We start from the raw sequence: 15,669 nt of genomic DNA, 5'->3' as shown, positions 1-15,669 counted from the left end.
CAGCTTTGCTACTCAGCCACTCCTCTGTCAGCTTTGCTACTCTACCACTCATCCAAATACTCTCTGCTTGTGCCCCCACTGGGCCCCTTCACGATCTTTCTCTAGGACAATCAAGTCTTATTGGATATGACTTATCAACAATGGTCTTCTCAAGGTCATACCTTGTCAGAAATGGTCTTTTCAAGGCCATCAAGGTCATACCTTATCAGAAATAGTCATTCAATCAAAAGAGAATAATTAGCTTAGCATTAGTGAGATGTGACTAGTTAGAAATGGTCTTCCCGAGGTAATATCATGTCCTTTCCTTCAACAGGAAATACTCTTATTCTATGGTGCTATATAAACCTTTTCAGGTATAAACGAAAAGGGGGTGGAACTCTCTCTCTCTCTCTTTACATATTTCTTTTTACTGTTCATCTTCTTCCTCTCTTCATCCTTTGCTGACTTGAGTGTCGGAGTGGCTATCCGGGGTTTCCCCGGCGCCACGCTGACCTTTGTTCTCCGATGGTATTTCAGGGTCTTCCGGCGGCTGATCCTTTCTCCTTCCTCGGTGTGGAGGCCCTCCCTGTCGGTTGCTCCCTTCTCTCCTTCCTGCTTCATCGCCAACTCAATCCCTGTACGCTGACTGGTCCGGTGACGCATCCGAAAGCTGATTTCAACATGAACATATTTTGGCGCTGTCTGTGGGAACTTCTGACATGTTGATGGACCACCCTGCTGGACCTGCTCACATCACTTTAACTCAAGAAGAGTACCGCCACCGCCACGGGGTGGCTGCTACAACCGCCTCACAAAGCCAACCCTTCGCTCCAGCTCCGCCCTTCGAGATACCAACACGATCCTTGCAGATCCCTCAGATCCCGCATGGAAGCCACACTTTCAAGGGAAGCACCACAAGCCCTTCCTGGGGCGGGAGTGAACTCCATTGCTCACCTTTCACGTGGAGGATTTCCTACTATTCGACCGATGATAAGGGCGAGGGATTAACTCGACCGCGGAATCCCACTCATTTGCGGCATTGCCGGGTCTTATTTTGCCGACCCATGCGCAGCAAATTTTCTATAAGTCTCAATGTTTCTGCGAGATGACTAATAGGAGCCCAATCGACTTATTATCCCTTCATAAATATTCTATTGCACTGTCCGTATGATTAACAATCATGCTCCTTGCAGGCCATTTTATTCCCACTTACGATCGTGGAATTCCACTTACTTACTGACCCCATCAAGTTTTTCAAGCTCAATCGTCGATCTGCTGACGCCGAAGGATCGATCCTTGGCTCAACCTCTCCTGCGCTCGGACATAGCCGGGGTCAAGCTTCCTTTTGGTGGTCTCGGACCACTATCTCCATCGATAAATGTCCTTTTCAGGGCTCAACCTCTCCCGCGCTCTTGCAGCCGGGGTCGAGCTCCCTTCGGCAATCGTCCTATTATACAGGGCTCAACCTCCCCCGCGCTCCTGCAGCTGTGGTCGAGCTCCCTTCGGCAACTGTCATATTATACAGGGCTCAACCTCCCCCGCGCTCCTGCAGCCGGGGTCGAGCTCCCTTCGACAACCGTCCTATTATACAGGGCTCAACCTCCCCCGCGTTCCTGCAGCCGGGGTCGAGCTCCCTTCGGCAACCGTCCTATTATAAAAGGCTAAATCCCTCACACAGCTGAGGTAGAGCGCAGCCAGGCGCCTCAGCCTCCCCCCTCAGTTGGGGTCGAGCACAACCAGGATCATAAAGGGCTCAGACTCCCTCACACAGCTGAGGTCGAGCGCAGCTAGGCGGCTCAGCCTCCCCCCACAGCCGGGGTCGAGCTATCAACCTCTTCCATACTCGCAAGAGTCAGAATCGAGCTCTAACACCTCGCCTTCACCCTACACGACTTTAGGTCAGTACCTCTCTCATGACTGAGCTCACATTTATCTATCTACTCGTACATATTCAAGCAGGTTCGCACTACTATAACTGATCCAGTCAACGGGATATTATCTATTAGTGGAATTCAATCTCTCATGAATCATATATTTTACTAGTCCTGGGTCCGCAAGCAATTATCTCTTATCGGGATTCAAACCCCCTGAGTTATATATTTTCCTGATCCCGGATCAGCGGTCTATTATCTTATAACAGGGTTTAATCTCTCTCTTAAGTTGTCTATTCTCGGTTCCCGAGCTGTATAGTTCTCGGATCCTGGGTCAGCGGGCTATCACCTCATATCGAGTTCCCGAATTATATATTTTTCTGGTCTTGGATCAACGGACTGATTTTCGAAGAAGGATTCCTGGCTTGCATGCGGAGTCTGCATTGAAATGTTCTCACTTCGGATTATTATCGCCTCTATTTTTTCGGACTCCAAGTGCTGCTTCCTGTCTCAGTTCAATTATGTTGCTTTCATATTAGTTGGCAAGGATAAGGATAACTCGACCATATATTTTCCAGAGTTTTATATACAAAACTCTACGACAAACAATATATTATATATAGTCACTCATCTCTCTTCATTGACTTAGGCAACTCAGCCCACACCCTCCCAAATCCGATAAGGTGTCGGGAGGAATCAGTCCAATCTGATATGACTGCTTCAAGTCACCTCGCAACTATACTGAAGCATATTGGTTGTCGAGCATATCTTGAAACTCACCCAATTTAAGTCATTCTTCCTTTCAAATTGTTCATATATCCTACTCACCATGCTTGGAAACCTCTTTCTCTGACCTGGCTAGCTCCTCTGGTCCCTCATCGCTCGCTCTGTGGTGGCGGCGACCTCCCGACTTCCATTGCCAAACTCCCGAGTCCTCACCGCATTCCTCGATCTTGGCAGCCCACGCATATCAACGCCCGACTCCTCACTACCTTCAACAACCTCAACGCTTGCCACAGTGCGCGTGCCCGAGTCCTTCACTCTTGATTCCTGTTCCTGTTGAGATCCGCTTCTGGATGCGCGACAGCTCTCTCTACAGCACCTTGTGGAGGCTAGCTTGGATGAAGGCGAAGAGAGGAGGGTTCTAGGGTCCTACGAACAAGAAAAAGGTGAACAGGAAAGTCAGGGATTTTCCCCGGCACGATCACTCCGATGCTTAAGTTAGCTGTTGAGGAAGGAGAAGGAAATCGAGAGTAGAGAGTGTGTGAGATTGCTATTGCACGCTGCTCACCCAGTCCAGTCGTCCGTATCCCTGGCGGCGACCATCCCGCTCTCAAGACCGGCGTACATGAGGACGGCGTCCGTCTTGGCCTCAGGAGTTGAGGATCCGGTTGACGCGGACCTTGAGCGCTTCGGAGAGATAGCCGATGCCGGTGTACGTAGTAGATGAGAATGAGATTATCGCCCCAGGAGCGGGCCGATCGAGCTGGTGCGCAGACATGGTGGGGGACGGGGAAGTGGGAGGGCAGGCGGCGGGGGAGTACGAGGAACTCCTGCCGATGATGGCGCGGCGGCTGGAGGCGGAGCAGTCCATGCAGGAGCTCTGCGGGGGTTCCGGCTGCTGGCGGAGGCGGAGAGCGGGGTGATCCGAGAATGCTTTTACATCGGGCGGGCGTTACGTTGCTCAAATTGATTATGAAATTCTTGATATAAAATAGTATTCAAAAATTTTAAATACTTTAATTTTGTCCGTTTTCAAGTATGTTTCTCAATCCGTTTTTTAAATTAAGGCATTAACCGTCGTCTCGTCAAGCATGGGGATCTTGGCTCTAAATCCACTTCGCCTTTCACATCTCCTTCTTCGATCCTTCACCTGTTATGATGACTCTCATCGGTGCCTTTTCTCTCGTTGTCTTCTTCTTCTCCTACTTTCCCCCTGCAGCGGAGTCTCAGGGTTCCCGCTTCCATAAGTTGGAAGAAGAAAACGACTACTTCCTCACCCAGAAAGAGCACTGGTTCAATCAAACCCTCGACCACTTCTCCATTGCGGTTTGCACCTCTCTCTCGATTATCTTCTTCCTCCTTGCGATTCTCTTTCTTTTGTTATTTTCCCTTTGCGTCTCTATTCATTCAAACAGTTGGTTATCTAGTAACATTTTGAGATGTTTTGTCTTTAAACTTTTGGGGTGTTAATCTTTTTCATGTTCGTATTGAATTAGAGGGGTTTTAACGAAAAAGGAAAGTAATCCTTAATTTTGCATGCGATATGCAGGGACATCATAAATTCCAGCAGCGTTATTATGAATTTCTTGATCATTACCAAGCTCCTAAAGGCCCAGTATTTCTTGTAGTATGTGGTGAAGAGACATGTGACGGCATTTATAGAAGTTATATAGCTGTAAGTGAGGTGCTTCTTGCTAAACTGCGTTTAACTTACTTTTCATTGCCCACTGACAGTAAAATTTAGAGACTGAGCCAGTCTGCCAAATATCGTAAGTAAAAGTTATTCAAAATATTTAGCAATTTTAGAAGCATTGTCTTGTTTGGAAACGTTCTGTTCTTTAAAATGTGTTCTTACTAGCACCATCCATCAAATAAATTCATGCAAATCTTTGTCATTCTTAGAAACCAATAACCAGAAAATGCATAAGAATTTATCATGTACCTAAACCCTCCATATATGACTTACCATTTACAAGGGTATTAACATGTTTAAAGTTTTACTGAGATTTCCATTTCTTTGAAGCGAGTATATGTTAAACATAAATTTTGAGCTGCAAAAACACAACCAAATAGTTTTGAATATATACACACATATTTAACTATATTAGGTGTACACAACCTCCTTTTGCAGTAATATGTAATCTTGAATCATTGATCCTCTTTTCAAGAATTTGATGGGATGTGTAGGTACTAGCAAAAAAATTCGGTGCGGCTTTGGTTTCTCTAGAACACAGATACTATGGAAAAAGTTCCCCTTTCAATAACTTAACAACCAGAAACCTACGATTTCTTTCCTCAAAGCAAGCTTTGTTTGACATGGCTGTTTTCCGCCAGTATTACCAGGTTGGCACTCTAAACTAATTGAGATTCATGGAACTCTGTATCTTAATTTTGTTTCATTCTTCATATAGTTGGTGAAATATCTCTTGTTGAATTATGTTTCTGTACTCTCCGATCAGTACTATCATCTGAATTTCTTAATTGGCACTATTTGCTGCTTTTCCTGCAGGAGCATTTGAATGCAAAATATAGTGTAGCGGAAAGTCCCTGGTTTGTCATTGGTCTTTCATATGCTGGAGCACTCAGCGCCTGGTTCCATCTAAAATTTCCTCATCTAACTTGTGGGAGTCTTGCGAGTTCGGCAGCTATTCATATGGTTTATAACTTTGCAGATTATGATCTACAGGTCCATTGCCATCTATTCTCTCCTTCTTTCTAATGGCATAGAAGTGAAAGACAATAGTAGTTTTTCATATGAATTTTTTCATATGGTCCATTGCCATCTATTCTCTCCTTCTGTCTTTCATATGGTTTTTTTCAATGCCATCTTTCTATGTTTTTGTAACTAGAAATGTGTGTTTTCCCCCCCCATTTCTTGTTTAAATAGCAAAAATTTTTAAAGACAAGAAAAAGTGACAGATGAAGAACTTCTAAATCTCTGCATGTTGTCATCACTTTTGCAGATTGGAAGGTCAGTTGGCCCTGAATGTAAAGCTGTGCTTCAAGAAATAACTAATCTTGCGGAGAAAAAACTTCAGGATGATGGAAAATCTGTGAAGAACTTGTTAGGTGCACCTAAGGTTATGTTTCTGTGCCATAATTTATGGAACAATAAAAATCTGTGTCTTTGCTTCACTTCTTGTATATATCCTGTAGTTCATGCAGTTTTAATTTATGAAATCATAATACACAATCATTGTCAGAAACCATTTAAAGTAAAATTGAGTTTGCTATTCTATGTCACCAGACCGTCTCAAGGTTTTATGGGACCCTAGGCTAAAATTATTTTTAGACCTTTAATATATATTTTTAAATATAAAATTTTTCCTCGTCTTTTTTCATTCAGATTTGGGACTGACAACCAGGGGCGGCTCAAGCCTACGGAGGGCCTAGGTAATTTTTTTAAAATAATTGTTATTATTTAAAAAAAATTTCTCTCATCCTTTTTTATTCGGACTTGAGATTCGACAATGGTGGGTTTAAAATTTTTTTAAAATAAATTAAAATATTAATTTTAAAAATAAATTTTTTATATAAAATTAAATTTTTTTTCTTTTTTAGAAGTAAAATTATTAATTAAATTTTCATATTCAAGTTTTAATAATAAATTTTTTCCAATTGATAACATTGCTAAATTATTTAATCTTTTTTGAGACATAGTTGAATGTAAATAAGACTTTATTAATTTTAATTTTGAAAAATAAGCCCTCAAGACTTTCAACTTTCTAAAAACTTTTCACCCTGAAGAAACACATACATTAATCATTAATCAGATACATTAATTTTTACCCTAAAAAATTATTTAATAGGCAGAAGAAAGATCAATTTATAATATTTTATTTACCTATTCTATCAATATATATTTATTTCTTAATTCAATTCGTTCATGAACATGAAAATTATATTTTCATTCCATTTTTCAATCAGAATTATCTCGTCATTGATCAAATTAAATGAAGTAATTAGTCTGATTGTTGAATCATCAAAACATGCCAGCAATTTAATGATGAAATAAATCATAATAATAAAAGTCATTTTATAAAATAATAAAGATCATTTAATAAAAAAAATCATTGCTCACCGACAAAGGCGAGAAGGCCGAAGGGTTAGGGCGCGAAAGCGAAGGCGTAGGCCGTAGGCGCAAAGGTGAAGCGCGCGCAGGCCCGGCCGAAGGCGAAGGCGCACTGGCACAGGGTCGGGGCCGTCGGGCGAAGGGTACATAGGGCCGGGCGAAGCTGCGAAGTCGAGAAGGCGCAGGGCCGGCCGGCGGGGCGAAAGGTGCGCAGGGTCGGGTGAAGGCAAAGGCGACGGCGCAGGGCCGGGCGAAGGGCTCGTAGGGCAGGGCTGGGCGAAGGCGCAGCCGCGCAGGCCACAGGGCGGGGCGAAAGCGAAGGCGAAGGCGAACGACGACTTGAAAATTTCGGTTCAAATCGGGGATTCATATTTTAGAGCGGAAGGAAGGTGAACGATTTTTAGAATTTTTTGAGAATTTTAAGGGGTTTTCGGGACTTTAATCGATTAAACCAATTAATAAATTTATTTTAATAATTTTTATTTTTTAATATATATATTGATATATAGAAAGTTGGGCCCCAATTAAAAGGGGGCCCTAGGCATAGGCCTTAGTGGCCTATGCCTAGAGCCGGCCCTGCACCAGATTAACGACGACTACTTGTTGTGCCTCCTGGCTGATGCTGCTGGTTCAGCTGTAAGCAGATTAAATAGCAGACCGAACTGTTTTTTTCCTAATTCCTCTAGCTAAGCTAATGATATTGCATTTTTCAGATTCAGGAGGGTAGTCCTGATGAACTATGTTATCCTCTTATTGATGCCAAAAAAAATGGGACAAACTTATTGGTACTCTTATCTTTCTCTCACCATAATTCTAGATCTAGATTTATCGGTATCTTGTTGACATCTTGTGCACACATTTCTTTATGTTCTCTTTGAAATAAAAATGTGACCTCCTAGACTTTGAAATGTAATTATCTTTCCACAGCTCCATCAGCAGCACTGGTTCATAATAGATTCAAGTGTACATGCTCAAACTACCATCATTATGCACCCTTTCCCATAATTTACTAGTAACACCTTATCTCTTTACAGATTTAATTGAATTTAACATCTGAGTCTATGAAATTTGTTGCCACTTTCCTTTTGCCTCCAGCACCATGTTACATTCCATGCCTAAATAAACTTTTAAAAAACCTTTCAAATCAATTAGACATTGATGCAATATATATGATAAAAGAAAAGTATTACTTGGTGACAAGGAACCTTTTTTTTCGATATTGAACTATCATTGGGATCGTGAGACCCTTCTTAGAAGCAAGATAAGGGGTATTTACTTGTTCTCTTTTTGCATTTAGATGGTCAGTGAGGAGCATAAAGAATTAATAAGTGAAGTTGCTTATTGACAAGGAACTTTGTTGGGATTTCCGAGCCGCAAAAACCGCTTTTTGCGTTGCGGAAACCTCGGAACTCCCGTGCCACTGGATCCGTGCGAAGATAAAAACAAAATTGTTCATGTACATGTTTAAAAACCTAGATCTACACTAGATCTACAAGATGAGAACGTTACCCTCGATGCGTGCCCTTCGCGTATCCCGCTCGTCCACGGTGGAGTCGGATCTCAAGAGCTACTCGTGTAGTCTCCTCTACGGTATCCACTCGGACAAATATGTGGAATAAAAAACTTAGAGTGTGCTAGCACCCTTAGAGCTTTTGGCTAGCAAGAGGAGAGGGAGAGGGAGAAGAAAAACAATGAAGAAGGAGAGGGAGAAAAACACTCAACGTGGAAATGAGAAAAGAATGAAAAACTTTACTTTTTCATCCTCTTTTTTTCCCTTCACGTTAAAACCAAAAACCACACTTTCTCTCCTTTTTGTGGCACACCATTCAAGGTGAATTAATCCCATTTAAAGCCATTAAACCCCATGAGTTACAAACCACACTTGTAACCTCCCATGAGGTGGCACCTTGATGATGTGGAGGCTCACCATTGGCCATCACTTATGCCACCTCATTTCAAAGTCAAATGGTCAAGTCAATAATTGACCATGAGGTGGCATAAGTCAAGTCAACATAATGATGACATGGCAAAAAGTCAAGTCAACATTTATGATGACATGGCACAAAGTCAAGTCAAACTTGACCCTCAAAATTTCTCCTTCTCAAGTCAAGTCAAACTTGACTTCTAATCTCCCAAAGTTGATCAAATCAACTCCACTAGTCTAGTTTGGATTACACCTAACCCAACTTGATTCATCACATGAATCTATTCCTCTTGGTTCATCACATGAACCTAATTTCCACCTAATTGCCCTTTGAGTGTGACCCTATAGGTTCTTGTAACGTTGGCAATGCCCTAAACTCATTTAGGTGCATAAGTAGTGAGCGGTATCTAGCAACACATCACTACTACCCAAGCTACAAGAATGTTGAGATCCAACATCACCTTGTGACTACTAATTGTGACTCTCACAATATGTGACCATGTCCTTCTATCCTTGATATCAAGATTGATTAAACCGAGGCATAGACCGTGTCATCCTCTAATCAATCTATGTCTTGAACTCCAAGTAGACTCACTCAATCAAACGAGCTCAACATCTCATGTTGACTCATTTGGGCATGGTCCATGCACTTTAGTGGTCTCACTCTATCAAGAACTAAGATATCACTCCCGTCATATAGGAGGGATAGATCCCATCTACATCACTCACATCCCACTACATAATTTGTTACATACCCAGTAATCGCCTTTATAGTCCACCCAGTTACGGGTGACGTTTGACGAAGCCAAAGTATGTAACTCCTTATGTTGGGAACCATGGTGACTTCAGGTCTAAGGACTAATAGTCATACTAATAGCCACATGAGAAAGTATATGACACTCATATAACGATCCATGATACTTTCTCATGGCGGGTCATTCAGTATACATTCTCCAATGCATACCCATGTGTCAACTTGATATCTCATATCCATGACTTGTGAGATCAAGTCATCATGTTGACCTACATGCTAGTCTCTATGCATTAACATTGTCCTTGAATGTCAATACTTGACTAGGAATAGTTTAGTGTAGTGTTCTCTATATCATCTCACTATCGATTCAACCAATCGATTGATATAGATACGAACCTACTACACAAGGACGCTATTATACTTAGTTTATTTGGCACTAATACAAGTAAGTATAATAACCACAAAAGTAATGCCTTTATAAATAAATAGAATATGATACATTGAGTCCATACATCAATCATCACATGATTGGCTCTAGGGCTCTCCCTCAATGGACTTTTGTATGCAGGAAGTATATAGTACCTATATCAAAAATAATTTTCTTGGGAGTTATTCCTCACTTGAGCTTTATGATCCAGAATATTATAAGAACACAACGCCTGGGGGAAACAGTGGTAAGATGCTATACTAAGCTTCTAACTTTGTATACCTCTTTAGATATTTAAAAACACAGTAATTTTCATATTCTCATTTGTGTACAATCTGATAGCTAATCGACTATGGTGGTTCCAACTTTGTACTGAGTTTGGTAATTTTCAAGTAGCACCAAAGTCTGATGCTATTCGTTCAGCAAGGATTGACTTGAGGTATATATATATATATATATTATTTCCTTGTAAAAATTTGTGAATGCAATACACTTTAATGCTCTAAAATTTACTATGCTTCTTCCTTAACCTATTGAAACTTGAATTTGTAAGTACGTATACTTTTGTACATGTATATGTGGAAGCATTGCAAGCTCTAACAAATCTAAGTCCTGGAGTAGAAAGTTCTTGGAGATTATGGACTTGAAGCTTGGATTGTTTCAGTCTCAGCTGTTTCTAAGGATCTAATTCACCATATACATATGTTTATCAATTGTAGGTGGCATTTGGACTTCTGTAAGAATATGTTCGGAAGTGTGTACCACAAAATTAATATGACCAATGTCTATTATGGAGGCAAAAATATTAGTGGTATGATTCCTAAAAATGTTTAACTAGCCCTTAATACATTGAACGAACAGATTCTGAGCATCATAGAACTCATATACAGTTAGTTCAGTAATCAGTAAGGTTGCAATTGTTTTATTGCTATTGTTCAAATTCGTTTTAGTTTGCATCATCTATTTGAACATACAGGTACAAAAATTATTTTCACCAATGGTTCACAGGATCCTTGGCTTGGTGCATCTAAACAAACATCATCAAAAGATTGTAAGATCTACCTTGATTTTAGATCTATGTATATGTGTTTTTTTTTACTTGGATACTGATAAGAACTGCTATTGTTCTAGTGCCTACCTACTTGATCAAGTGCCACAACTGTGCCCATGGTTTCGATCTCGCTGGATGTCCTCCATCAGCTTCTAATGTAAAAGGTTAGCTTACATTTCTCTCTTTGTATGTAGTCAAGTTTGATGATTTCAGAGGAGTCATTTTTATCGGGTGATGCAGAAAAGTGTGAGGAGGCAGTGCATGCAGTGAGGCAGAAGATCATAAAACACATGGAATTGTGGCTCTCACAATGTTCATCTTGCAGGAATTAACTCTGTGCATTTCTTGCCGATTACGCGAATAAAATCGAACAAATGCATGCAATTACGCTTCAACTTCGCCTTCAGTGAAACTCCAAAGAAAGCTACCACTGTTTTTCATTGTATTCCTTCAATGAAATAAAATTTTTGCTCTGAAAATGTGATCACTTTATAGGTTCAGATTGCAATAATTCCATCTTGACTTGTGCTCGCAGACCCCATGGTCGTTGAATCATTAGGAGACCTGCACAGTCTCCATGGCTTTGCCCACAAGAACAAAGTCCCACAAGTGTCTTAAGACTGATCCACTTCTTTTTTGTATTGCTACGTGGTTGGTGGCTTCTAGTGAGAGTCAACTCAATAAAGAGAATCATTTTACAAGTAATGGGCCAGGACAGAATAATGCATGCTAGTGCTTGTCCTTCGCTCTGACGGTGGAGTTTCACCAAGGCATTCAGGCATCAGGAAATTAAAGGACCACCACAAGATCCTTGTTTCCTTTTTCCCCCCTTTCTTCCATGTGGTTGGTGTAAATGGTGCAAGGCATGATGCTCTCTCTGCCTTCCTTTTCCCCTTGTTCAACAACAAGAGCTCATCGATCGTAGTGGGAGCACTGTGCTCCAACAAACGTAGGTGCTTGAGAGTGACGGTGAGCGCCCTCACCCTCTTGGGCTTGCTCACATGGTTAGCGCAGGACAGTTGATTACAATGAGATCTTGAGTTCGAACCCTCCTCCATGATAAGAAGAAGGCCAAAATGGCCGTCCGTGATTTACCCTCTCTGGACACTTGTGGGGCCGGGATCAGGAGGCCGCTAAGGTGACGGATCCACCTTTTGATTACAATTGAGAGTGAAGTTGAGCTAATAGCAATGCAAAAACGCACTAGCTAGGAAATGATGGCCCATCTGTCCTTTAATTTGGGAGTGCCACTAGCTCGATGATATATCAATCGTTTTTGTTGTTTGAAACGCCCTATTTGTAGTGTGGAATGCAATCCTAATGCAACAATCTCTTACAAGGTGTTAAGGAATCTTGTAAACGAGGTACAAGTTTTCCTTGCAAAATTGGTTCATCAGTCGAACAGATGGAATAAAAATTGAAAGAAATGAAAGTGAAAATTACAACATCGATCATGTATATATATATATATATATATCAATTTTGCTCTGCTGCGCGCCTCCCCGTCCGCTCCTCGTCCGCGACATCTGACATGGCTGGGATTTCTCGTTCGCTACTGTCCACGGTGGAAACGAAGCTAAATCCCGCTCGACGCCAAAATCGCGTCTTTCTTTTCATGTATATATATATATAATACTCCCTCCTCTCTTTTCATGTGCCCGAAGAGATTAAGCCGACGGCGACGGCGGAAAACCTTACCTCGCAAAGCGGTGGGACGGGCCGGGGTCGATGTTACGCGATTTAGGGTTAGCCAAGGAAAACCTTACCTCGCCGTCGCGTCTGTCGTGCAGGGCGATGACGGGCGCGAAGGGCGACGACAGACACCGGAGCGACGGGGGAGAGGAGGGGGCCGGACGGCGGGCGCGATGGCGAGAGGAGCGACGGGGCGAGCAGGGGTCTGGGCCTCGCGATTTTGGGAACAGGGTGCGTCGCGAGCAGGATTTCTTCTTCCCAAAATCGCGACGATTTCCGGCAGCATGCAGGCGATTTTGGGAATCTGAATCAGCGTGGAGAAGACGGCGTGGAACAGACGGCGGGGAGGAAGCTCGGATTGAGGCGGGGAGAACTCGAAAGCTCGAATTGGCCGCGCGATTTTGGCGTCGGGCGGGCTTTAGCTTCGTTTCCAGCGTGGACAGTAGCGAACGAGAAATCCTAGCCACGTCAGATGTCGCGGACGAGGAGCGGACGAGGAGGCGCGCAGCAGAGCAAAATTGTATATATATATATATGTTCAGGAGCCTCTAAACGAACACGTTCGCAAGCTCACGAACCAAATACTGTTAAGCTCGAGTTCAGCTCGATAATGTTTTCGAGCTCGAAATCAAGCTCAAGCTCGCCTCGTTAACTTAATCAAACAAACTCAAACGAATTTTTTTTCGAACTGAGACTCGAATAGCTCACGAGCAGTTTGGCTCGTTTACACCCCTAGCAATTCTTATCTCATCAATTGTTTCCATACAAGAGGAGATGGATAGACATCCATATCAACCAAATTAAACTATCACCCTAAACCCTAAACCCTAAACATACTTAAACATACTTATGGGCCCTGGCGGAGTATCAATGCGCGCATCTCTGATAGAACTCGGGTAGCTAGACACCGAATGCTACCAAAGGACTTATCTTATCAGGCGACCTTTGGCCTGGAATTCCTTTCCTTATGGGCGAACCTTTGGCCCGGAATTCCTTATGGGCGAACCTTTAGCCCTGGAATTCCTTTCCTTATGGGCGAACCTTTGGCCCGGAATTCATTATGGGCGAACCTTTGGCCCGATACCCGCCTCTTAAAAAGTAAAATACATTTCTTTATATATTATAAAGTTCTTATACTTTCACTTATTACATCCTTGTCCTTTCACTTATTACATCCTTGTCCTTTCATCATTCATTCATCATGCTTTACTTCTGTTGGGTCTCCAAGGATGTCTGTATCTCCACATTAGCATGATATTGTCCACTTTGGGCCTAAGCCCTCATGGTTTTGTTCTTGGGTTCTCCCCAAAAGGCCTCATGCCAATGGAGATACTTTCCATCCTTTTAAACCCATGATCTTTCCCATGTGTTTTAGATGTGGGACTATGTTTGCACCTTTGCAACCCAACAATCCCCCCCTCAAACAAAGGACCACAGACCCCCCCTCAAACGGAAAGCCTCCGTTTGATGTCTAAATCTTCGACCCACCAGGACTTCCTGCCCCTCGGTCCACCCTGACCTACTAGGACTTCCTGCCCAGCCGCAACCAGGACTTCATGCCCCTCGGTCTACTCGACCTACTAGGACTTCCTGCCCAGCCGCAACCAGGACTTCATGCCCCTCGGTCTACCTGACCTACTAGGACTTCCTGCCCAGCCGCAACCAGGACTTCATGCCCCTCGGTCTACCCGACCTACTAGGACTTCCTGCCCGATGTCTGGTCCTCTTGATTCAAACACGGGAGCCCCTACTTCCTTTGTTTTTAAGGTTCAACCCACATGGTTAGATCCGGATCATGGCTCATCCGGCGGTTAGTCCGGTGAAGAGCGGCCTCGCTCTGATACCAATTGTTGGGTCTCCAAGGATGTCTGTATCTCCACATTAGCATGATATTGTCCACTTTGGGCCTAAGCCCTCATGGTTTTGTTCTTGGGTTCTCCCCAAAAGGCCTCATGCCAATGGAGATACTTTCCATCCTTTTAAACCCATGATCTTTCCCATGTGTTTTAGATGTGGGACTATGTTTGCACCTTTGCAACCCAACAACTTCCATCATAAGTAGGAAGAATAATTTACCTATTCATGATTAAATCCTAAACCACACTATGGAAAGAACGTATATATATTCCTATTTAACATGAATTATACTAGGGGAAGAACACATAAATACATTCATGTCGAACATAAATCATGTCATGAAAAGAGCATACTTATAAATACCTTCATGTTTAACAGAAATCATGTCATGGAAAGCTTAACATAACCATGCGAAAGAACAATACGAAAACAACTTATACTGCAGGTGAGAGATGTACTTACTTCCTGCGCTAATTTTCTTACAATTCTTTCGTTAGAAAAGGAGATCTTTTCGGCGATCTTCCTATGTCTACGCGTTCTTCTCGCGGAGAGGAGAGTCCTTGTGGAAGAAGTTTTTCGTAAGCCTTCCTTGTGATCCTAGGGGATGGAATCCTCGTTCTTCGGGTTTGGGGCGCCGAGAGGGAGGAGAAAAGAGGGCGACGACGTTCTGGGCGAGAGGTGAGGGAAGGGTTTTCGAAGATAATCAAAACCCTCTCTTAAGCCTCCTATTTATATTAAGTGATGCCTAGACCTAATTCACCGATAAATAAAATTCGGTTCCTTCTTATTCAGAACAGACTGTTTGGCTGTTTGGTTATTGGAGATATTTTAGAAGTTGCAGATTTATAAAGGTTGCGGGTTTAAATCTCGCCTCGGACGTTTTTCTTCCTATTTATTTTTGCTACTTCCGCTACTCCAAAAATTCTAAAAAAATATTCTAAAATTCTAGAAAAATCATAGAATATTTCTAAAATTATTTTTGAGATTTTTCGGGCGTTACAGTTGGCTAACGCAGTGTACCAGGCGTGCCAGTTGACTGTCTTCAGAATATAGTGGCTGAAATGAAATCTTACCGAGTTCTTTCCTCGCTTGATCAAGTGTTTGGTCGTCGACTTTCTTGATCTTCATTTGTCTTATCCTATAAGGACTTTCTCAGGCCAAGAGCTCGCCTCTTGGACTTCCTCGCTTGATCAAGAGTTTGGTCGTCGACCTTCTTGATCTTCATTTACCTTACCCTATAAGGACTTTCTCATGCCAAAAGCTCGCCTCTTGGACTTCCTCGCTTGATCAAGAGTTTGGTTATTGATGAATTGGGATTT

The 15,669-nt window shown here is 42.5% G+C and overlaps 1 protein-coding gene across 1 annotated transcript; it reads left to right on the top strand.

Moving 5' to 3' along the window:
• The first annotated feature begins 3,728 nt into the window (after window positions 1-3,728).
• LOC141817295 (putative serine protease EDA2) lies at window positions 3,729-11,133 on the top strand. The gene is made up of 13 exons (XM_074704974.1): window positions 3,729-3,899; window positions 4,123-4,248; window positions 4,761-4,916; window positions 5,083-5,259; window positions 5,537-5,653; window positions 7,231-7,281; window positions 7,359-7,430; window positions 9,892-9,997; window positions 10,093-10,189; window positions 10,470-10,561; window positions 10,727-10,801; window positions 10,882-10,965; window positions 11,042-11,133. The coding sequence occupies exons 1-13, from the start codon at window positions 3,729-3,731 to the stop codon at window positions 11,131-11,133; spliced, it is 1,416 nt and encodes a 471-aa protein (XP_074561075.1).
• Window positions 11,134-15,669: the final 4,536 nt, after the last annotated feature.

Source organism: Curcuma longa, unplaced genomic scaffold, assembly GCF_044706935.1.
Source record: "Curcuma longa cultivar G26 ecotype Majalengka, Jawa Barat unplaced genomic scaffold, ITB_CL_G26_1.1 contig_19982, whole genome shotgun sequence".
NCBI classification, from domain to species: Eukaryota; Viridiplantae; Streptophyta; class Magnoliopsida; order Zingiberales; family Zingiberaceae; genus Curcuma; species Curcuma longa.
The sequence above is the reverse complement of the archived record's forward strand: the minus strand, read 5'-3'. Positions and strand labels throughout refer to the sequence as shown.

Bases quoted from the DNA above. Each gene is read 5' to 3' on its own strand.
- LOC141817295 (XM_074704974.1), top strand. From the start codon at position 3,729: ATGATGACTCTCATCGGTGCCTTTTCTCTCGTTGTCTTCTTCTTCTCC. The intron at 9,998-10,092 runs GTAAGATGCTAT...ACAATCTGATAG, and splicing joins AACGCCTGGGGGAAACAGTG to CTAATCGACTATGGTGGTTC. The intron at 10,190-10,469 runs GTATATATATAT...TATCAATTGTAG, and splicing joins TCAGCAAGGATTGACTTGAG to GTGGCATTTGGACTTCTGTA.